Source organism: Coptis chinensis, chromosome 4, assembly GCF_015680905.1.
Source record: "Coptis chinensis isolate HL-2020 chromosome 4, ASM1568090v1, whole genome shotgun sequence".
Classification (NCBI taxonomy): Eukaryota; Viridiplantae; Streptophyta; class Magnoliopsida; order Ranunculales; family Ranunculaceae; genus Coptis; species Coptis chinensis.
This window is the reverse complement of record NC_141459.1, coordinates 40437773-40456285: the sequence shown is the minus strand read 5'-3', so window position 1 is coordinate 40456285 and position 18513 is coordinate 40437773. Positions and strand designations below refer to the sequence as shown.

The window sequence follows — 18513 nt, the reverse complement described above, 5'->3', positions numbered from 1 at the left end:
CTTGAGCAGGTTGGTTCTTCGCGATTGAACTGATTTAGTTCTTCTCACAACAACAATCTCTCGAAATTTGATGGATTGAAGCCCAAAGAACAAAGTTAGTTCTTCGCGAAATTTGATTTAGTTCTTCATCTTTCGAGACCTGCATAGTGAATGCAAACACGAAATTGACTGTTTTTTATGGATTAGAAGGAAAAAAAAACACGAAATTTGATGGATTTGATGGATGCAAACACGAAATTTGATGGATTTGATGGATTAGTTCTTCATCTTCTGCATCTTATTTTCTCTTAAATTTCACGTCAATTAGAAGGAAAAAAAAAATATGTAGAATGTTTTAAAGTGTTGGTTGTTTTTTGTTTATGCAGTTTGCATTTTTTATTTGGGAAGAATTTTGAGCGTGCAACTAGAATAGTTGATCAAAGAGGTGTTAAAAGAATTTCTGATGAACCCAATTGGTCGATTGCGCTTTTTTGGTACATTACATAAATCTTAACTTTTGTTTTCTCCAGTTTTGTTGTTTGTTTATGATATTATGATGTTTGAATCTTTGTGTTAAGGAGAAGTAGTTGGGTTTTTTTACAGTTCATGAGCTTTTACTTCCTCCTTTTCTTTATGACCTTATTTAATCCTATATTTTGCTGCAAGAACCATATTCCAAGTGATGTTGTACACTTGTACATATTTCATGATCCCAAGTATTCCAGTTTATCATGTTAGGCCATTCCAATTTGATTAGACTTAGAGACTGTAGATGATTGTCTAGAGCATCGATGATAAGAGTGTATATAAGTACCTAGAGTTCTGTTATTAGGTACTTATGGTTTTGGCTTTAATAACACATAAAAGATAGCAGCTATAGCATTTTGTCAATGTAACCTAGTTTCAAGCAAATAAGAGAGGGAAACTTTTATTGGCTTGACGTGATTGGATTGACCATGCTACCTCCATGTAGAGATTCTGGATTTGAGTGTTCAAATGAGGTAACAGGAAGGAAAGATGTTCTCCGAACCTTAGGAATAAATATCTTGGTAAGAGATGATATCCTTGACACAATAGACTTTTCTCGAACTCCCGCAGACGACGCACCTACTGACAAGATGGCAGCTTTTTCTATCTCTGAAGTAGTATTCCTGAACTTGAAACTAAGTCGCGGCAATAAAATTTTTATGGATGATTTAGCTCTAGATGTGGAGGGGGCAGGGGACTCACTTAATCTAGCAGAAGTAGGATCTGAAAGGCTGGGGGGCAAATTACTCTTTCTTGTGGCATTGTTGGGCTTCTTTGTTGGGGCATGTCTATTTTCATAAACTCTAGAGACGAGACACCCAAAGTTCTTGGGGGTATATCTAGGTGGAGGGTTTGTTGTCTCTGTTGTTGACCCAATCTTCTTTCCTCAGTTATTCTAGTTATATCTTGAACCTACCAAAGAAAAATAAATGCAACAGAGAATTAATAATATATAGAAATAACACTACAGCTTTTCAAAAAAATTAGCAAACCAAATCATTAGGCGAGTCACACTTTGTCCCTACACACTTGGTGGAAGTGGTAACCCCAAGTGTTATTAAAATGTTATAGCTGCTATCTTTATGTCTAGGCACATGCATGTAAATATTTTGTAATTTCTAACCATACAAGATGTGGTCACCAATTATATTTAGAGGTCACCAATTATATTTAGAGTACTCTTTATGTTTAACAACTTCTAAAAGGGGTAGAGGTATGCAACTTGGTTGAGGTATGCAATTTAGTTTATCATAGATTCTACTTAGGAGATCATGCCTACAAAAACCAACCGTATCTATGCTTTTCTAATGGGACCAATTCAACGACAATGAGTTTGTTTATATGTCAACCTTCCACTAGCACTGAGAACTCTTCCCTGAGTCCTTGATGACAAAAATCGATTATTAATCCTTGTTATTGGCCCAAGAACTCCATTTCAACGACCTTGGATTAAACTTCCGATATTGTTCTAAACTTAGTGCGTAAACACAAGTTCCATTAGAAATTCAGTTAGGAAGAATTTGGTCTAAAAGTACTGGAATGTGCCGAAAAGTGTAGGAATCACTGAAAATTTAGGTCTTTCTTGTCGGAATATAGAGACTTTTGGAAATTTTGTATCTGAAATTTTGAACTTGCACCTTAAAATAGGATGGCATTCATGGTATCAATGTATCATACATTATTGTAAGTCTTTATTAAATGTCTAGACTCTGAAAAGAGAATGGCTACATTTGAGCTTTTTGTCTCTCCTTGATAATACAAGTAGACCCACTTTGATTGAACTATTGAACACCACTAGGCAAGACTACAAAAGATTTTCCCTCAATTGATGTAATTCTACTGCAATCTTTTGATTCAATAGCCCTAGCAATCTTAGCATTCTACCGCAGCAGGTTAAACTTTTATAGTGCTCATCTTTCATATATACCTAGTATTTTCCTTTAGGGCCTGATGTTATAAGAGAAGATACTTTTACCATTTTATGATTAGTGTTTATGTACATTCTGTTACTCACCTTTCATACTGCTTATGTTCTTGAGTCTTGACTAATGAATAATTACCTTGATCACATGCAGCTTTTACGAGTACTTGCTAAAGGTCCGGATCTGAGGGAACAAACCGAAGCGGTAAAGCATTATAGGTGAGAAGCTCTTTCTTTGGTTATCAAATTTACTGAATGTACAATCAAGGTGGTTTTGGGTGGTTTTCCCCTATGCTTGACGAGGGGACGAGTCAAGTTCATTTTGTTGTAGAGAGAGTCCGGTTATTTTGTTGTAATACTTGATGTACATAAATGGCCGGTTCATACGTAAACTTGATCTTGTATATGCGGCTAGAAATTGTATTGTGGGTTGAATATTTTATAGGGTGTTATGTACATATGGTTGTTGGAAGGATGTCATTATTGATTTCCAGGTTATGACAGGTTTAAGTATACGAAATGTTGACTAAACAGAGGAAACTCTGCCCAAAATTCGATAGAATTTGGATAGTGTAACGCCTCATTCTATTTCTTCATATATACTTGGAGTTATCATAGTATAACACCCCGTTAATTTTCTTTATTTTTCCTTATTATTAGGATTTAAAAAGTAATAATAATATTAAAAAGAAAAGAAAAGGATAAAGATAAAATAAGATAAGATAAAAAGGTGGGAGAGTTAGAAGGGTTTGGTTACAACCGAACTCTCCCCTTTTGTTGGGTTTTTCTGGTTTTTGAAAAAAGGAAAATAAAATAAAAGAAAAAAAAAAAAAAAAAAAAAAAAAAAAAAAGAGAAAAGGAGAAGGAGGTTTCTTGCTGGGAGAGTTGCTGGCAACAAGAGCGTATCACGGGTGAGTAGATCTTATATATACGGATTGAAACGTGATTTAAACTTTATGGATTATTCGTTGGGATTTCAAAATATATGATCCATCGTTCTCACGTTTTTTTTATGAATCGATGTGCATGATAATACATAAGGCATTTGTAGTGTTGTTAAGCTGTAGGAGCCGTTTTTATCGTGATCTATATATGAATATGGGAGCTAGCCCCTTCTTAACTTAAAGGCTGATTTCTCTCGAGGCACGTTTGGAATAACTAACTCTATTATAAAGTGTCACATTAGATACTTAAAATATAGGTACTTGCATGGCGATTGCAGTCCTTGTAACATCTTGATTTATGTGTTTTGTCTTTGCTGCAATTTGATTGTTATATTGGATGATGGATATTATTGTACCTGTTTTTGGTTGTTGTGTGTTGAGTCCCGCGTCGAGGGGAATTATTTTCAGTATTAATTCATTATCTTTCCTGAAAAAAAAAAAGAAAGAAAGAAAAGAAACATAATTCATTTGGTTTCCAATTATCTCTTGGTGTGGACTTGGTGGTGATAGGCCACAACCAGTTCATGCTCTAGACTAAAGCCATTCTTCCTATTGTAGACCGCTTCATATACTATGTTGATAGACAAAAGAAGGAGGATATTATGTAACCCGCTTTGCAGTGAGAACAGTTTGTCTTATATTGTTTCCATAACATTGAATTATATTATCTTTAAACGAAGATGTAGATTAATGAGAGTCTATTGGCTTGTGGCCATTGCTGTGATTCAAATATTGTAGCGAAAGATTCAATGTGTCCGTGGTCATTCTTTTTTTTTCTTACAAAGTTATCAGCCCTCCCGTCCTCAAGCATCGGGTCATCCAAGAGACAGCTTATTTCCAACTTATATATCGTCCAAGAACATGAAATGCTTGGCCATAAATAGTGGGAGACAACGTTTCCAAGATCAAACATCTTCCCTTTAATGGAAAAGTCAGCTTTTAGTCAAAAAGTGAAAAGTCAATCTGATGGTACTGAATATCAACCTTCTTTCTGAGATAGGCCCTCCAGTGATTCTTGATATCGTTTTCTGTTATCCCCGGCACTGTACCTGTGTACAAAAAAAAAAGAAAAGAAACGAATTCATTAAGGTAAACCGTGAGAGTTTTGTCCAAGTTAAAATTCAGTAAGATGTAAACTTGCATTGGGTAACAAGTCAACTATATAGTTAGAATTCAAATAAAAGAGTTTGGGCCAGTTTGAGTGTTATAAAGTTTGAACTAGTTTTATTTTAAAACACGAAAAAGTAAGGTCTGGAAGTCTGCTTTCCAACCCAATCGACCTCGATGCATTCCGAGGTTTGTGGATATAGTTACGGTGTTCAGAAGTTAGCACGTCAGAATTTTCTGACTGTAGAAATCCGGATCTGTGCCTGTTTTCGAACCACGTTTTCATATAGTTAGGTTCGGATTCAAAACCTTGCCAAAACATGAAAGAGTGATTTTTCTGAGTCTTCTTTCCAACCCAATTGACCTCGACGCATTCCAAGGTCTGTGGAGATAGATATAAGGTATGGAAGTTTGGTTGACAGAAAACAGTGCGTCAGAAATCAGTTTCTATGCACTGTGATCAAGTACAGTTTTAAAATAGTTAGGGTGAGAGTTAGAATTTTTATAAAACATAAAAGAATAAGATTTGGAAGTCTGCTTTCTATTCCAATTGGCCTCATCGCATTCGAAGGCCTGTGGAATTAATTATGGCGTTTGGAAGTTTAACTGGTAGAAAATAGTGCGTCAGAAATCAGTTTCTTCACACTGTGTTCGAGCCTAGTTTTGGCACATTTATAATGAGATTGGGTATTTTTGTAAAACATGAGGAAGTAAGTTATGTGCGTCAGCTTTGCCACACAAAAAGCCTCGATGCGTTTGGATACCTGTGGAAAGAGTTGTGTCATTCGGAAGATAGTCCGTCAGAAATCTAGTTTGCTGAATATTAGGATTTTTACCGTTTTCGACCTAAGTTTTCTTCTAGATGGGCTGAGGTTAGGAGTTCGAGTTCTACTTTAAAAAGTATGTGTACATACCTTAGTTCTAAATAATTAAGTTACATGTCATTTGAATGAATGTAGGAAAAACTATAGCATTGACTATGTGGCTAATAAGAACTACGAAGGCTTGATTCCAATTTTGAAAGATTTGGATACGTAGGCAGCTTTGAGCAAAAGTGCAGCCACTATACTATATTAAATATTATATATTAGTTATTGTGGTAACTATATGTGAACGTGATTGTGTACGTGATTGTGGTTATTTAAAATGTATTCACGGAACATTTAACTAATGTGTTATTCCTGATTGAACCTTTTGATATTTATGATTTATATAATTGATAATAAGGTGAGTTGATTAGTTATTGTGTTTGGAATCTTTAGTAATGAATTATTGTTTGGGATGATGTTTGTTTTGTAATAAAAATATTATAATAAAATGAGAACTCATGAGTGTTAAAAATCCGGTGTAAAAGTGTCCGGTGAAAGTTTAATGTGTCGCCCACATCTTTAGAACTCTCCACGCCTCAGGATTTGGTAATGAAAAGAAATGTTTATGACTTGTGATGTCATGTGATAGATGGGTATTCATTGAATGTGCCATGAATGACCCGGGTATTCATTGAATGTGCCATGAATGACCCAATCGTTTGGACTGCCCTAGAGAGAAACTAAGGTATTCGCCTTGCGGGTTGGTCGTATTCCTTGAATGTACGGGAATGTAGGTTTGGGTATTCCTTTGAATGTATGGAATGACTCGGGGCATTCATTGAATGTGTCATGAATGGCCCGTTAGTGTTATGATGGGTATTCCTTGAATGTGGCGGGAATGACCCAAGATATTCATTGAATGTGCCATGAATGACCTGATGTTTTGTTATGCCCAAAGAAGGCTTTGTGATTTTGTGTATGGAAAGCCCAGAGATGGTGTGGACTCACAAGTTACGAAGTTTACAAGATGAAAGTATGTTTCCTGGAGGCGATATCCCGCTTGGGACATATGTCTTGTAGTAATTTTCGGTGTGAGTGAGGCACACGGATATGTGTGATTTGGCAAATGTGTGTAGTGCAAATCGTGGAGTAGGAACTAAAGGTTGGGCTGTGGTCTTTGAATAAATGAGTCAACGAGATAATTAATAAGCAAAGTAAAATATTGATTTTACGTGTGATGGAGTTATTGCATATGATGTATATGATTTCTTATGATAAATGCTTACGTGGTTTGTATGAGTTGATACTCACAAGGGATGAATGTACTCCTTGGTTGTGACTTTTCCTCGTTCTCATAAGTAGACGAGTGATACTAAAATAAAAGTATATGAATTGTGTAATGTTATGGATATGAAGTGTAACAGTAAATAATATTAGTAAATGATTGTGATTTCTATGTGACTGTAAAATGACTATAACTTGATATGTTATTACGAAACTATTAATGACTTGTGATAGTCTGAGATCTATGGTTATGCACGCAGAAACTTTATGACGTAATGATGCCATATGAATGACTACCCTTGATGAAGGTATTATGATAAGTGGTATTCCCCGAATATGCGGGACGAACCAGATAATATCAATTAGACTTAATTGTCTTAAATGAGATTTGGTTATGAATGGAATTTGACTGGCTGAGATAAATCATTTTATTATGATGTCTAACTCTGTTTTGCAGGAGGGTAGGATCTATTAATCTTTTCTGCAGGGACGTAAATATCCTACCCTAAGACGACGTGTTGGCTTAAAGGTAAGGTATACTAAACTCATATTTAATTAGGTTATCATATGTGCAGTTAATAAATGGAATGTAAGTGGTATTGTATTGTGAGTTATTTTGGAAAGTGGGAATGACGAGTACTATTATATGAGATTCTTGGAATTTGTATGTTGGGGGGTGAAATCTTACTTGGGAAGAAACTACACGCCGTTTTTGGAAAACGGAACTATATTATCTTCCAAGTTGATATTGTTTGTAATGTTATATTAATCATTTGAAAGATTATTATATATATTTTGTTGTTAGTCTACTTATACCAGCAAATTCAATTTGCTGACCCATGTTTGCTTTGTTTTGCAACGTGGGTGTGTTCTTGGGAACATAGATGGTGGAGTGCAGTGGATAAGGACACGTGATTTGGAGTTGCTCTTGGAGTCTTCTGGTTTAAGATTTTCTGAAGAGTTGGTTAGTTTTTTTATAATTTAATAATGTGATTTAAGAATTTTTCCTTTTCGTTTCTTTTGATTTCAGTTTTTGTATATATCGTGTTTGATAACAGGGTTTTGGGTTTTGTTTCATCCCGGGTTTCCAGATAATTAAATATAATTGTTTTATATATTGTCTGGAAATTTGGGGTGTGACACATAGCAAGCTTATAAGTATATTAGTTTTACGACTGGGATGATCTCTTTTTTATAGTGGTTTTCTTTGTACACTGTTTATTTAAATATGGTTTACTAATACTTGTTTTATTTTTCTTTGTAGCGATGGGTCCTCGATCAAAGAATGTGAAGAATGTAGCGAAAACTACATTCAAGGGTGTTAAGAAATTGTTTGGTGGCGGTTCCTCTAGCGGTGACGCAGTTGGAAGAAAAAGACAAAGGGCAAACGGCTTAACGGCATCAGCGCGTAGAGGGGACCATTTGGAAAAAGAGGTTCATGAGGTTGATTCGTCTAGTGAAGATAGTGTAGATAGTGTAGATAGTGATACTAATGTAGGTTTAGATGTAAATATGGACAAAGGGAATAGTATAGTAGAAGAGGAGAGTGAGGAGAGTGAGGAGGAGGGTGAGCAGGATGATGAGCAGGATGATGATGTTGAAGAATATGTGGTAGAAGACGTACCACCAGTGGAAGAAGCACCTCCGGTATTGGATTTCGTAAGAAAATCCAATGATGATTTGGAGTTTCAAAGAGGTGTATATGGGGGAAGCCCGTATGAGTCAGAGTTGTTGTATGACTATGCGGTGCATGTCGCTCGCGATGTTTGGGAGAGAAGGGTAATATTTTGTTTTTCTTGTGTACTTTGATTTTCTTTTACAAAATCTTTTGTTTCTGTTCATATATATCTAATGCGTGCTTTCGGTTGTTTTCGTGAGGATCGCGGAGCGTTGAAGTGTGTTTCACACTTAGTGAAGTTATCCCAATGGGATTTCAAAAATGAATGTGAAAGGTCTCCGAGATTTGCCGTGCAGTTGAGAAGGACTGGGTTGTTTGATCTCATGGAAGGTTATCACGAGCATATGGATCCACCATTGATCTCTACGTTTGTAGAGAGATGGCATCTGGAGACCAACACCTTCCATATGCCAGTTGGGGAGATGACTGTGACTTTGGACGATGTTGTCCAAATATGTGGAGTCATAGTTAGAGGAAGAGCGGTGCAAGGGGACAGTGAGCTGAACTTACAACAATCGATAAATCTCCTACATCTTGGTCTGGGGCTCCTTATTGATTTGATTAGGGCGGAGATGGAAGCTAGCAGGTTCACTTCAAAAGTAAGGCTAGAATTCATCTGGAAGCATTTTGCGAACAAGGTTCATGATAGCCCTATATGTGACGCTGCTGGGAAGGTGGTGGAGAAGGCCTCGAGTTTTCAGGATGTTCAACGGACTGTTAGAGCTTTTATCCTGTTTTTCTTTGGATGTGCCGTTTTTACTGACAAGTTTGGGACTGGAGTGCCTATATGTTATCTGAGGCCGTTGTTGAAATTCAGTGAGATAGAAGAGTATGCATGGGGTGCAGCAATTTTGGCGTTTTTATATAGAGGTCTCTGGAACATACATGCGAAGGTGAAAGGGGTTACAGGCTATATGACTCTTCTACAGGTAAAACTTGAGTATTTTAGAGTTTTTTTTTTTTTTAATGTTAATTTTATTACTCTATCAATATGTTAACTATTTGTGTATATCTAGGCATGGATCTATGAGTATTTTCCGGTATTCATGACAGTCCCAAACTTCAACTATATCTCGTCTCAACCGCGTGCTCATAGACACATCCCAGTCGCTCCACATTATTACGATACAATGTATGCATTGCAGTTTTATCGAGCGATAATTGATGATTTGAATGAGTTCAATGTAAGTATTAAATTCAATGACAATTTGGTATTTAAGTTTGTTTATTTTTTTTTTTTAGTAATTGATCATTGGAGTTGTTAATGACACATTTGATTTTGTTTCAGTTGTTTGGCATCCCTACAAAAATATCAGAGATACAAACCCGATCGATGACATTGCATTTTTTTAGGGATTGCTATGTTTTTTCAACATTGTCGAGCTTTACTACGCCGCAAGGGTGGTGCGTCGGTTGGGTCACACGCAGCTTGTACCTAAAGATCCTCCAATACCAAATTGGAGAACAAGAACTGCGGGCGTGACGCCGGGTATGAGGTGAGCCGACCAATATTGGGCCACTTTACTAGGAGTCGTGGCAGAATCACGTGATCCAGCCCTGCAACCGAGGACCTATTTCGTCTTATCCATGGGAGTGTCATCAAAACTACATGACTTGGTATGTGAGGAATTCTCATGTAGTTTTGGTGAATCCTGAGCTTCTTCCTATTCATCCCTCCCTGGAGACACTGCCTAACTGTTCACCGATTGTAAGTATTATGATTTTTAATTGAGTTTCTCTAACTGTGATTTTTTGCATTCGATTGATAACTTATTTTGATTTTCCTTTTTTCGACAGAACGACGTCATCGATGAAACCAGTCGTTTGCTAGAGAGAGGTCTGCAATTGGCTGGGAATGATATGCCAGAGGAAGCAAGGTCCTCCTTCGAACAGGCGTACAACTTGACTAGGTGCAAGTACATTGGTGGGCACTATAGTTGATTTGTTTCAGTTTAGGGTTTTTAACTTTGTAATTTGTTTGATGGATGGATTATTTGAAACTTTGTTAACTTTGTTTCAGTTTTAGTTTGATGGATGTAATTTGTTTCAGTTTAGGGTTTGTAATTTTGTTAACTTCGAATGAATGGATGGATATGATGTTTGAATGAATGTTGGATGTTTGAATGAATGAATGATGTTTTAATGTTTGAATGGAATTTGATGAATATGAATAGATGAATTTGATGAATGAGTGTTTGATATTTGATGTTTGAATGGAAAAGTGGAATTTGATGAATATGAAAGTGTTGTAAAAACAAAATGAATTTTGAAATTTTTTTTTTCCAAACAGCCCAGCCGCATCGTTTGGCATAAAGGCCAAACGACCTCAGCAGATCGTTTTCCCTTTATACCAAACGACTTCGGCAGATCGTTCTCTTTTAATCCCAAACGACCCATTCACATCGTTTGGCCTTTATACCAAACGACATTGCCACATCGTTTGGTCTAAAGGCCAAACGACTTCGCCATATCGTTTGACTTATATACCAAACGACATGGTCACATCGTTTGGTATAAAATACAAAAGACTTGTTCATGTCGTTTGGCTTTAATCCCAAAAGATGTGGCTGGGTCGTTTGGGATTAAAGCCAAACGACTTGACCGTGTAGTTTCGGTCATTATTGACAACATACGAACATTATTTCAAATCACTCGATTGCCATCCGAATCAACTAGTCGATCACTTGATTGTCATCCGAATCAACTTAGTCGATCATTCGATTTCCAAATCACTCGATTGTCGTCCGAATCAACTTAGTCGATCGCTCTATTTCCAAATCACTCGATTGCCGTCCGAATCAACTTAGTCGATCACTCGATTTCCAAATCAAATCAAATAAAAGTCCTAACATTATTTCCAAATAACATAAAAATAAAATCAAATTACACTTGTTCCAAATTACATCAATATATCACTTAGTCAATCGCTCGATTTCCAAATCACTCGATTGCCGTCCGAATCAACTTAGTCGATTACTCGATTTCCAAATCAAATCAAATAAAAGCCCTAACATTGATAACATAAAAATCAAATCAAATTACACTTGTTCCAAATTACATCAAAATACAAATTATATCAAAATATCATATCGACAACATACAAACAACTTAGTCGATAACATGTTGGGTCTTCAACGAGTTCCTTTTCCCATATTAAATTGGGAATGTTCAATGCCATAAATTGCAATTGCCTTGCTCTCAAGGCCAAATTCCAACTTTCAGCAATATCATATCGAGCTCTAAGCCATTGGCGCATTACTGGAGGAACCGAACAATCTTCAACAAGTTCAACATTGACAAAATGATTTCCACCAACATATGCGCTACCCAACACTTGGGTCACTCTCTCATAATTTGCTTGGGTTCTCAGTGGCATGAGAAGGAAGCACTGACGAGCTCCTAAATGCATAAGGACAACATTAAATCTTGAAGCAAATAAGTATCCAGCAAAAGGCATGCTCATCCACTTATTTAAGGGTGTGTAACCTTCTTCATGTAGGATTTCCTTCATCGAATAAAAAACCTCACTTTGATTGTACAAAGTACAATAAAGGGGGAGGTTGTCAGTAAGCTCTTCGTACAACTCCCTTCTCATCTGTGGCCATTCTTCTTGACTTCTTCCTAATGCAATGCAGAAAGCTCTATAACCGCAGTTGTCATCGCCAATAGGGTCATGGACTCTAACAATGTATTTATGCATTTCTTCAGGAATATCCAACCCGTAATCCTTAGAATCCCTCGTCTTTCCAAAGTCTAAGCCATCTCTCACATTTCGTTGTGTGACTGTTTTTGGAGAAGGCTTATTTCTTGGTGTGGTTGTTTTTGGTGTTTTGGGAGAAGGTTTATTTCTTGGTGTGGTTATTTTTGGTGTTTTTGGAGAAGGCTTATTTGTTGGTGTGGTGTGGATGTTTTGGGTTGGTAGTTTTGGAGAAGACTTCTTTCTTGGTGTGTTGTGGGTGTTTTGGGTGGGCGTAGTGTTTGGTTGTGACGAGACCCACTCTTCATGGTCACGTTGAGAATGTTCAAAATGAGATGGATCTCGCTTTGAAGAGTTATCATCTCTAGTTGGAAGCTTTCTGCTGCAGCTACCTTTCGGCCGACCTTTGGTTTTTGCTTCCTCACGAGGCGGTACTAGCCATATACTTTATGGTACGGCAATCTCCATAAGCTTCCTAATCATAACCCTCTGCTCTTCTTCAGAAACCATTGCAAACCTATTCATGAACAAGTTCATCGAAGGTGCAACATCGGGACCAACACCCACTGACATATTGGGAGAAGCAGACAATATTTTCCAAAAGGGGTCGATAGCAATCAAAGGGATGGACCGCTCTTGCTCTTCAAACTCAATTAATTCATGAGCACATGGCAGTCCATGGCTCGTGCGCAAATAACACCAACACCTTATCTCTCCATCTTTAACACGCTTTACGCGGGTATCTATTTCTTCAAATAACAAGTCCAAACACTTGTGTGAGACAAGGCCTCTGAGTTCACGAAACAAAGGAATCCGGTGGTGGTGCTGAGTTACAATCATACTTCTCTCGAAGGTAGCTCTAATCTCGGACATCTGGATCTCTAGAATCGGGTGGATTAAGCTAAACATACTCAAAAAATCATGACAGTTTGCATTTCCTAGTACACGCTTCACCGAGCATGATGAGACCCTTCAACTCTATTGGTCGTTGTACTTTAAAGTGAATGTGTTGGTCAGTCCAACAACATACGAATCGATCCTTGTGAGGAAACCAAGTTTCTCGCAAATAACAAACAAAATTGGAGTACTCAACCCTGTAATATTTTTCCAAAGCATCCCATCTACGCTGGAAAATAGCCTCTGTCTTCAATTTGACTACAGTGTTCCACGAGAACTGGGCCTTCTCTACAAGTTCTGTAGTTGGAAAAATATCGTAACATTTTGAAAGGATGCACGTAGCGATATGCCATCTACATAGATGCCTGTGTGCGTTAGGAAAAACTCTGTCAGCGGCACTCATCAAGGCTAAGTCCCTGTCAGACACGATCACAGATGGGCTTATGTCACCAAGCAAGCCACTAAAATGATGCAGGGCCCACTCATAGTTGACTGTTGTTTCAGACTGAAGTAGCACCTGACACACGGTGAAAGATTTCCACGTTGAAGTCACCCCAACAAACTGTACGAAAGGCCACCGATACCTGTTAGTTTTGTAGGTAGCGTCTAACATGAAAACTGTTGGAAAAGTCCGAGCCAACTTAACACCTTCTGGATGGGCCCATAACAATCCCGTTATCTCCTTGGTATTCTCATCCTGTCTCAACTCCTCAAAATAATGTTATTTTGCTAACAACTCACGCAATCTCTGCAATTGTGTGAGACCGTTCATATCCAATTTCCTCACCTTCTGCCTTGCAGTGTAGACTTGGGATATACTAGAGATGTTATCATAATACCTATTCTTGATGGAATCCAATATTTGTTTAGGTTTTATTCCACACTTACTCATCTCTGACAAATACTCGAACTCTGGAACGGTTAGTCGAGTAGCAAATGCATGTCCTTCAAGGGTCTTCGCCAATGGATGGTTGTGAACACCATTAAGAATCCGACAATTTTCCCAACTATTTAGCGGCCGCGTTGGAAAACACCTTTTAACTTAAATGGACATCCCGATTTCTTGGTTCCCGACCTTCTCTTATTAGCCCTCTCTTCGCCTTTCTTTTTGTGTGACCGATACACACCCGAGCACTCGCAAGCCAAATTCAATCTTGCTACTCGGTTTCCTTTGGCACACTCCGACTTTTCAATGACTACAACAACATTAACTTGTCTTCCTCTAGCAGTTGCCCAACCGATTGCCTCGCTACGTGTATGAAAGACCTAAACACATAAAAAACAACAACTATTATTAATACACTAATAAAATTATATTAAAAAAAAATTAAAAAAAATGAAATCAATATGCCTACTCAATCATACCTCTTCCGTAGTAAAAATTTCTATTGTATCACTTAAAATCGGTTGACAATCCACATCATTCGAGTTTGCAGAGGATTGGTTCCCGGATAGCGGCAAAGAATTCTACATATAGAAGAATAAAACAAGAGTCTCAAACAATTTGCATTTAGTTTCAAAGTCACAAAAAAAAAACTTTTAATTAAATTTAGTCCAAACGACCCAGCCATGTAGTTTCATAGATGGTCCAAACGACCCGGCCATGTAGTTTTATAGTGTCCCCAAACGACCCGGAGAAGTCGTTCTATAGTTTTACCAAACGACCCAGCCATGTAGTCCTATAGTGTAATCAAACGACCCGGACATGTCGTTCTGTAGTGTTCTCAAACTACACCGCTATGTCGTTCTGTAGTGTTCTCAAAAACTACACCGCCATGTAGTTCTATAATGTTCCCAAACGACCCAGCCATGTCGTTTGGGCTTGGGTTTTGCATTCATTCATTTTGCATCCATTCATGCATTCATTCAATCAATCAAGTATTTTGTATTCATTTTAATAAAGTGTTACCTCATTATTTAGGTTTGCACTTTGTCATCGACGATTTCTCGGCATTTCATTTGCTCGACTTGTCGCATCTTCAAATTCTTCACCTTGACCTTCAACATTTTGTTCCACTTCTTCACTTTCAACATATCTTCTATTTTCTCCTTCTCTAATTTGTTGTTCTTCTCTAATTTGTTGTTGTACCTCAAACATTACCTCAAATACTTCTTCTTCATCTTCATGTTCCATTTAGAGAAACTTAAGTATTATAATATGTAGAGAAACTTGAGTATGTAGAGAAACTTGAGTATTCTATGTAAACCCTAAACTCTAAACTGAGTGAATGATTATTCTATATATATTTGAAATTTTGATATATTTCAAATAATTGAGTGAAATATATTTGTAAACCCTAAACTCTAAACCCCCCAAACTAGTTTATTATTTACAATTGAATAAAAAAAAATAGAAAATAACAAGTTTATATATAAAACAAATTATTATTTTAGATTTGGATAATTGAGTGAAATATGTTTGAAATTAATTTTTTTTTTATGTCGGTACGAAATTTGTAAACCCTAAACCCAAACCCCAAACCCCCAAACTAGTTTATGATTCAAAATTTGAAAAAGAAAATAAAAAATAATAAGTTTATAAATAAAACAAATTATTATTTTGAATAATTAAGTAAAATATGTTAGTACGAAATTTGTAAACAACTCTAAACCCTAAACCCTAAACCCTAAATTCCAATCTAGTTTATGATTCACAATTTTAAAAATAAAATAAAAAATAACAAGTTTAGATATAAAACAAATAATTATTTCAAATAATTAAGTGAAATATGTTGGTACGAAATTTCTAAACCCATAACTCTGAACTCCAAACCCCAAACTAGTTTATGATTCACAATTGAAAAAATAATAATAATAACAAGTTTAGATATAAAACAAATTATTATTTTAGATTTTAGCATGTTTGATTACATGTAGCATGTTTGATTACATGTTTTAACTTGGTTATAAAGATAAAGAGTGCATGTAGTTTTATTGATATAGTTTTATTAATGTAACAGATAAAGAGTGCAGAGTGCATGTAGTTTTATTGATGTAATTGTGTTGTTTCTAACCCAATTTTTTAAATCGGATTTCAATTTTTCTAATTCAATTGAAATCATTTAAGTACGTTTGGAATCGTTTGAGTGCATGTCCGCGTCGTTTGAGTGTACACTCAAACACGTGACCAAGTCGTTTGAGTGTATACTCAAACTATATGTCCAAGTCGTTTGAGTATACACTCAAACTACATGACCAAGTCGTCTACATGACCAAGTCGTTTGAGTGTATACTCAAACTACATGGACAAGTCGTTTGAGTGTTACTCACACTAACACTCAAACTACGTGGCCATATCGTTTGAGTGTATACTCAAACGACTTGAAACGACGTGGTCATGTAGTTTGAGTATACACTCAAACGACATGGCCGCGTAGTTTGAGTGTACACTAAAACGATATGGCCGCGTAGTTTGAGTGTTAGTGTGAGTAACACTCAAACGACTTGTTCATATCGTTTGAGTATACACTCAAATGACTTGGTCATGTAGTTTGAGTGTAACTCAAACTCAAACTAACACTCAAACGACATGGTCATGGTACACTCAAACGACTTGGCCAAGTCGTTTGAGTTTACACTCAAACGATGTGCTCGCGTAGTTTGAGTGTGCACTCAAACGACATGACCATATCGTTTGAGTGTAAACAGAAACGACCCGGAGGGTTCGTTTTGGCGATACCGGTTGAATTGGTTGCTGGGCTTGGGCTTTGATGGCAAACTTGTAATATGACAAATTTGTAAAATTTCTTTTTTTTTAGGGGTTGCCCAATCCAATTTGATGAGTGCCCGATGGAATCACCTTCAAAAGTCCGGCCGGTCATGCTCTCAAACTGATGAATAAGAAAATTGTATTTTAGATTTTCTTATAATATTGAAGAAATCATGGTTAAGCTAAGATGGTTGTGAAGTGAATATAGGAAAACCTTGTGGTGTGAATAATGCTATGAGTAAATTAAGCTACTATGAGTAAATTAAGCCCTATGAGTAAATTGGGGATGTAGCTCAAATGGTAGAGCATCACAATCGCATTGCAAAGGAACGAGGATCGATACCTTGCATCTCCATTTTTTTTTCTTTATTTTTCCAATTTGAGCATGCCTAAGTTCATATATGGTTTTAGATATATCACAACTTGGTTCATATGTTCTTTAAGACCATCTAACGTACCCATAAATAAATTTCTAGGCCTATTTAGGAAATTCAAATGCACAAAAAATAGGACTTGAATTATCTTTTCCCTTAAAAAAAAAACTCGCCGGAGGCATGCGTGTGTTGATGTAACTTAAACCTTTCCATTGGTAGGGTTTGGGAATTGAGTCTTTGAGGTGAGAGAAGCAACTAATAGAGCAACAGCAGAGAAAATTGAGAAACACGAGGAGGCTTGTAGAGCTAACCAGCATTGTTTCATTCCTTTCAGTTTTGACACTTTTGGTTTCTTGGCACAACAATCTGTTGAGTTCCTTAAGAGATTGCAGAAAGTTATGGACTGCAACGTAATGACAGGTTCTAACGAGTTTGTTTTTAGGAGGATAGAATTTGTCATTTATAAAAGACTTGTGGCGCAGCTTGTTGCACGCTTGTCCTAATTATTTGTAAAATTCGTTATCATTATTAATAAAATTTCCACTTAAAAAAAAAAAAAAAAAAAAAAGTTTAGACACAAAGCAATCATTTGTTTTTGTTTCTCTTTTTTGTCTTTCAAATAATTATTAGTGAGAAACCGTATGTGGAATTTTCATTAGTACAAAAAATATAATTGATTTTGGAAACATAAGTTATTAATAAATTTTATTGTTTAATTGGAGATGTAGCTGAAATGGCAGAGCATCAGAGCATCATCAACGCGTTTTTAAATTTCGTTGTGACACATCATCATTTTTAGGAATCAAAAATTTCTAAAACGAAGGGTTGAAACAATGCGGGTTGGTTAAATTTTGTTAAAAAAATTTGAACGGGTCAAGTTGTCCCGTCCCACTCCAAATTTTTTTTGAAACGGGAGTAGTTGTCCCGTGCACTCTATTAGCCCATTTTATTTGAAAACGCGCGAACAATGTTCCAGTAACATTTGCCCCGCAAGAACTCACCAACATCTCAAAATCCAAACCTTCAATCACCCAATAAAAATTCGATTTTCAACCAAATTTGTTTCTGTTTTTTGCAATGGATCAACGTCGTCGAGCTGGACGTAAGAAGACTATTATGCGTGGCTCGGGGAGTTCAAATCCTCCGGAAAATGAGAGTGAACTCGTACCGGAAAATGATTTCAATTTTCCACAGAGATTGAGTATTGTTGATCATCCGACATTGGCTCCCGATCCAGACATGCATGTTTCGTGTTTATATAACACTGACGGAGTAAGTATGAGTTTATGAACGTTGTTCAATTGATTTTGATTTAAAATCGTGTTTAAAATTTAACGTATACTAACTGTTTGATTAAATGCCTCAACGTATAGAAAATGAGTTCGACGAGATGGAGATCGCTAATGCCGAAAGTATTAAAGACTTTCGGAGTCATCTAGTGGAAAGAGGGGAGGAAATGGAGCACGTAAGAGCTCGAATTTTGGGAACACCTTTTGGTCCATTGATATCGTGTACGAGCATTCGAACTGATCGTCCACTGATATTTGCATTGGCGGAACGATGGTGGCACACCACGCACACTTTTC

At 36.7% G+C, this 18513-nt stretch overlaps 1 protein-coding gene across 1 annotated transcript; it reads left to right on the top strand.

Annotated features, from left to right (window-relative positions):
• Positions 1-2622: 2622 nt before the first annotated feature.
• On the top strand, positions 2623-8381 carry LOC147503503 (uncharacterized). Its single transcript, XM_086604868.1, has 2 exons — positions 2623-2647; positions 7837-8381. Exon 2 carries the CDS (start codon positions 7839-7841, stop codon positions 8379-8381), a length of 543 nt encoding a protein of 180 aa, XP_086460994.1. The 5' UTR covers positions 2623-2647; positions 7837-7838.
• Positions 8382-18513: the final 10132 nt, after the last annotated feature.

Bases quoted from the DNA above. Each gene is read 5' to 3' on its own strand.
- LOC147503503 (XM_086604868.1), top strand. From the start codon at position 7,839: ATGGGTCCTCGATCAAAGAATGTGAAGAATGTAGCGAAAACTACATTC.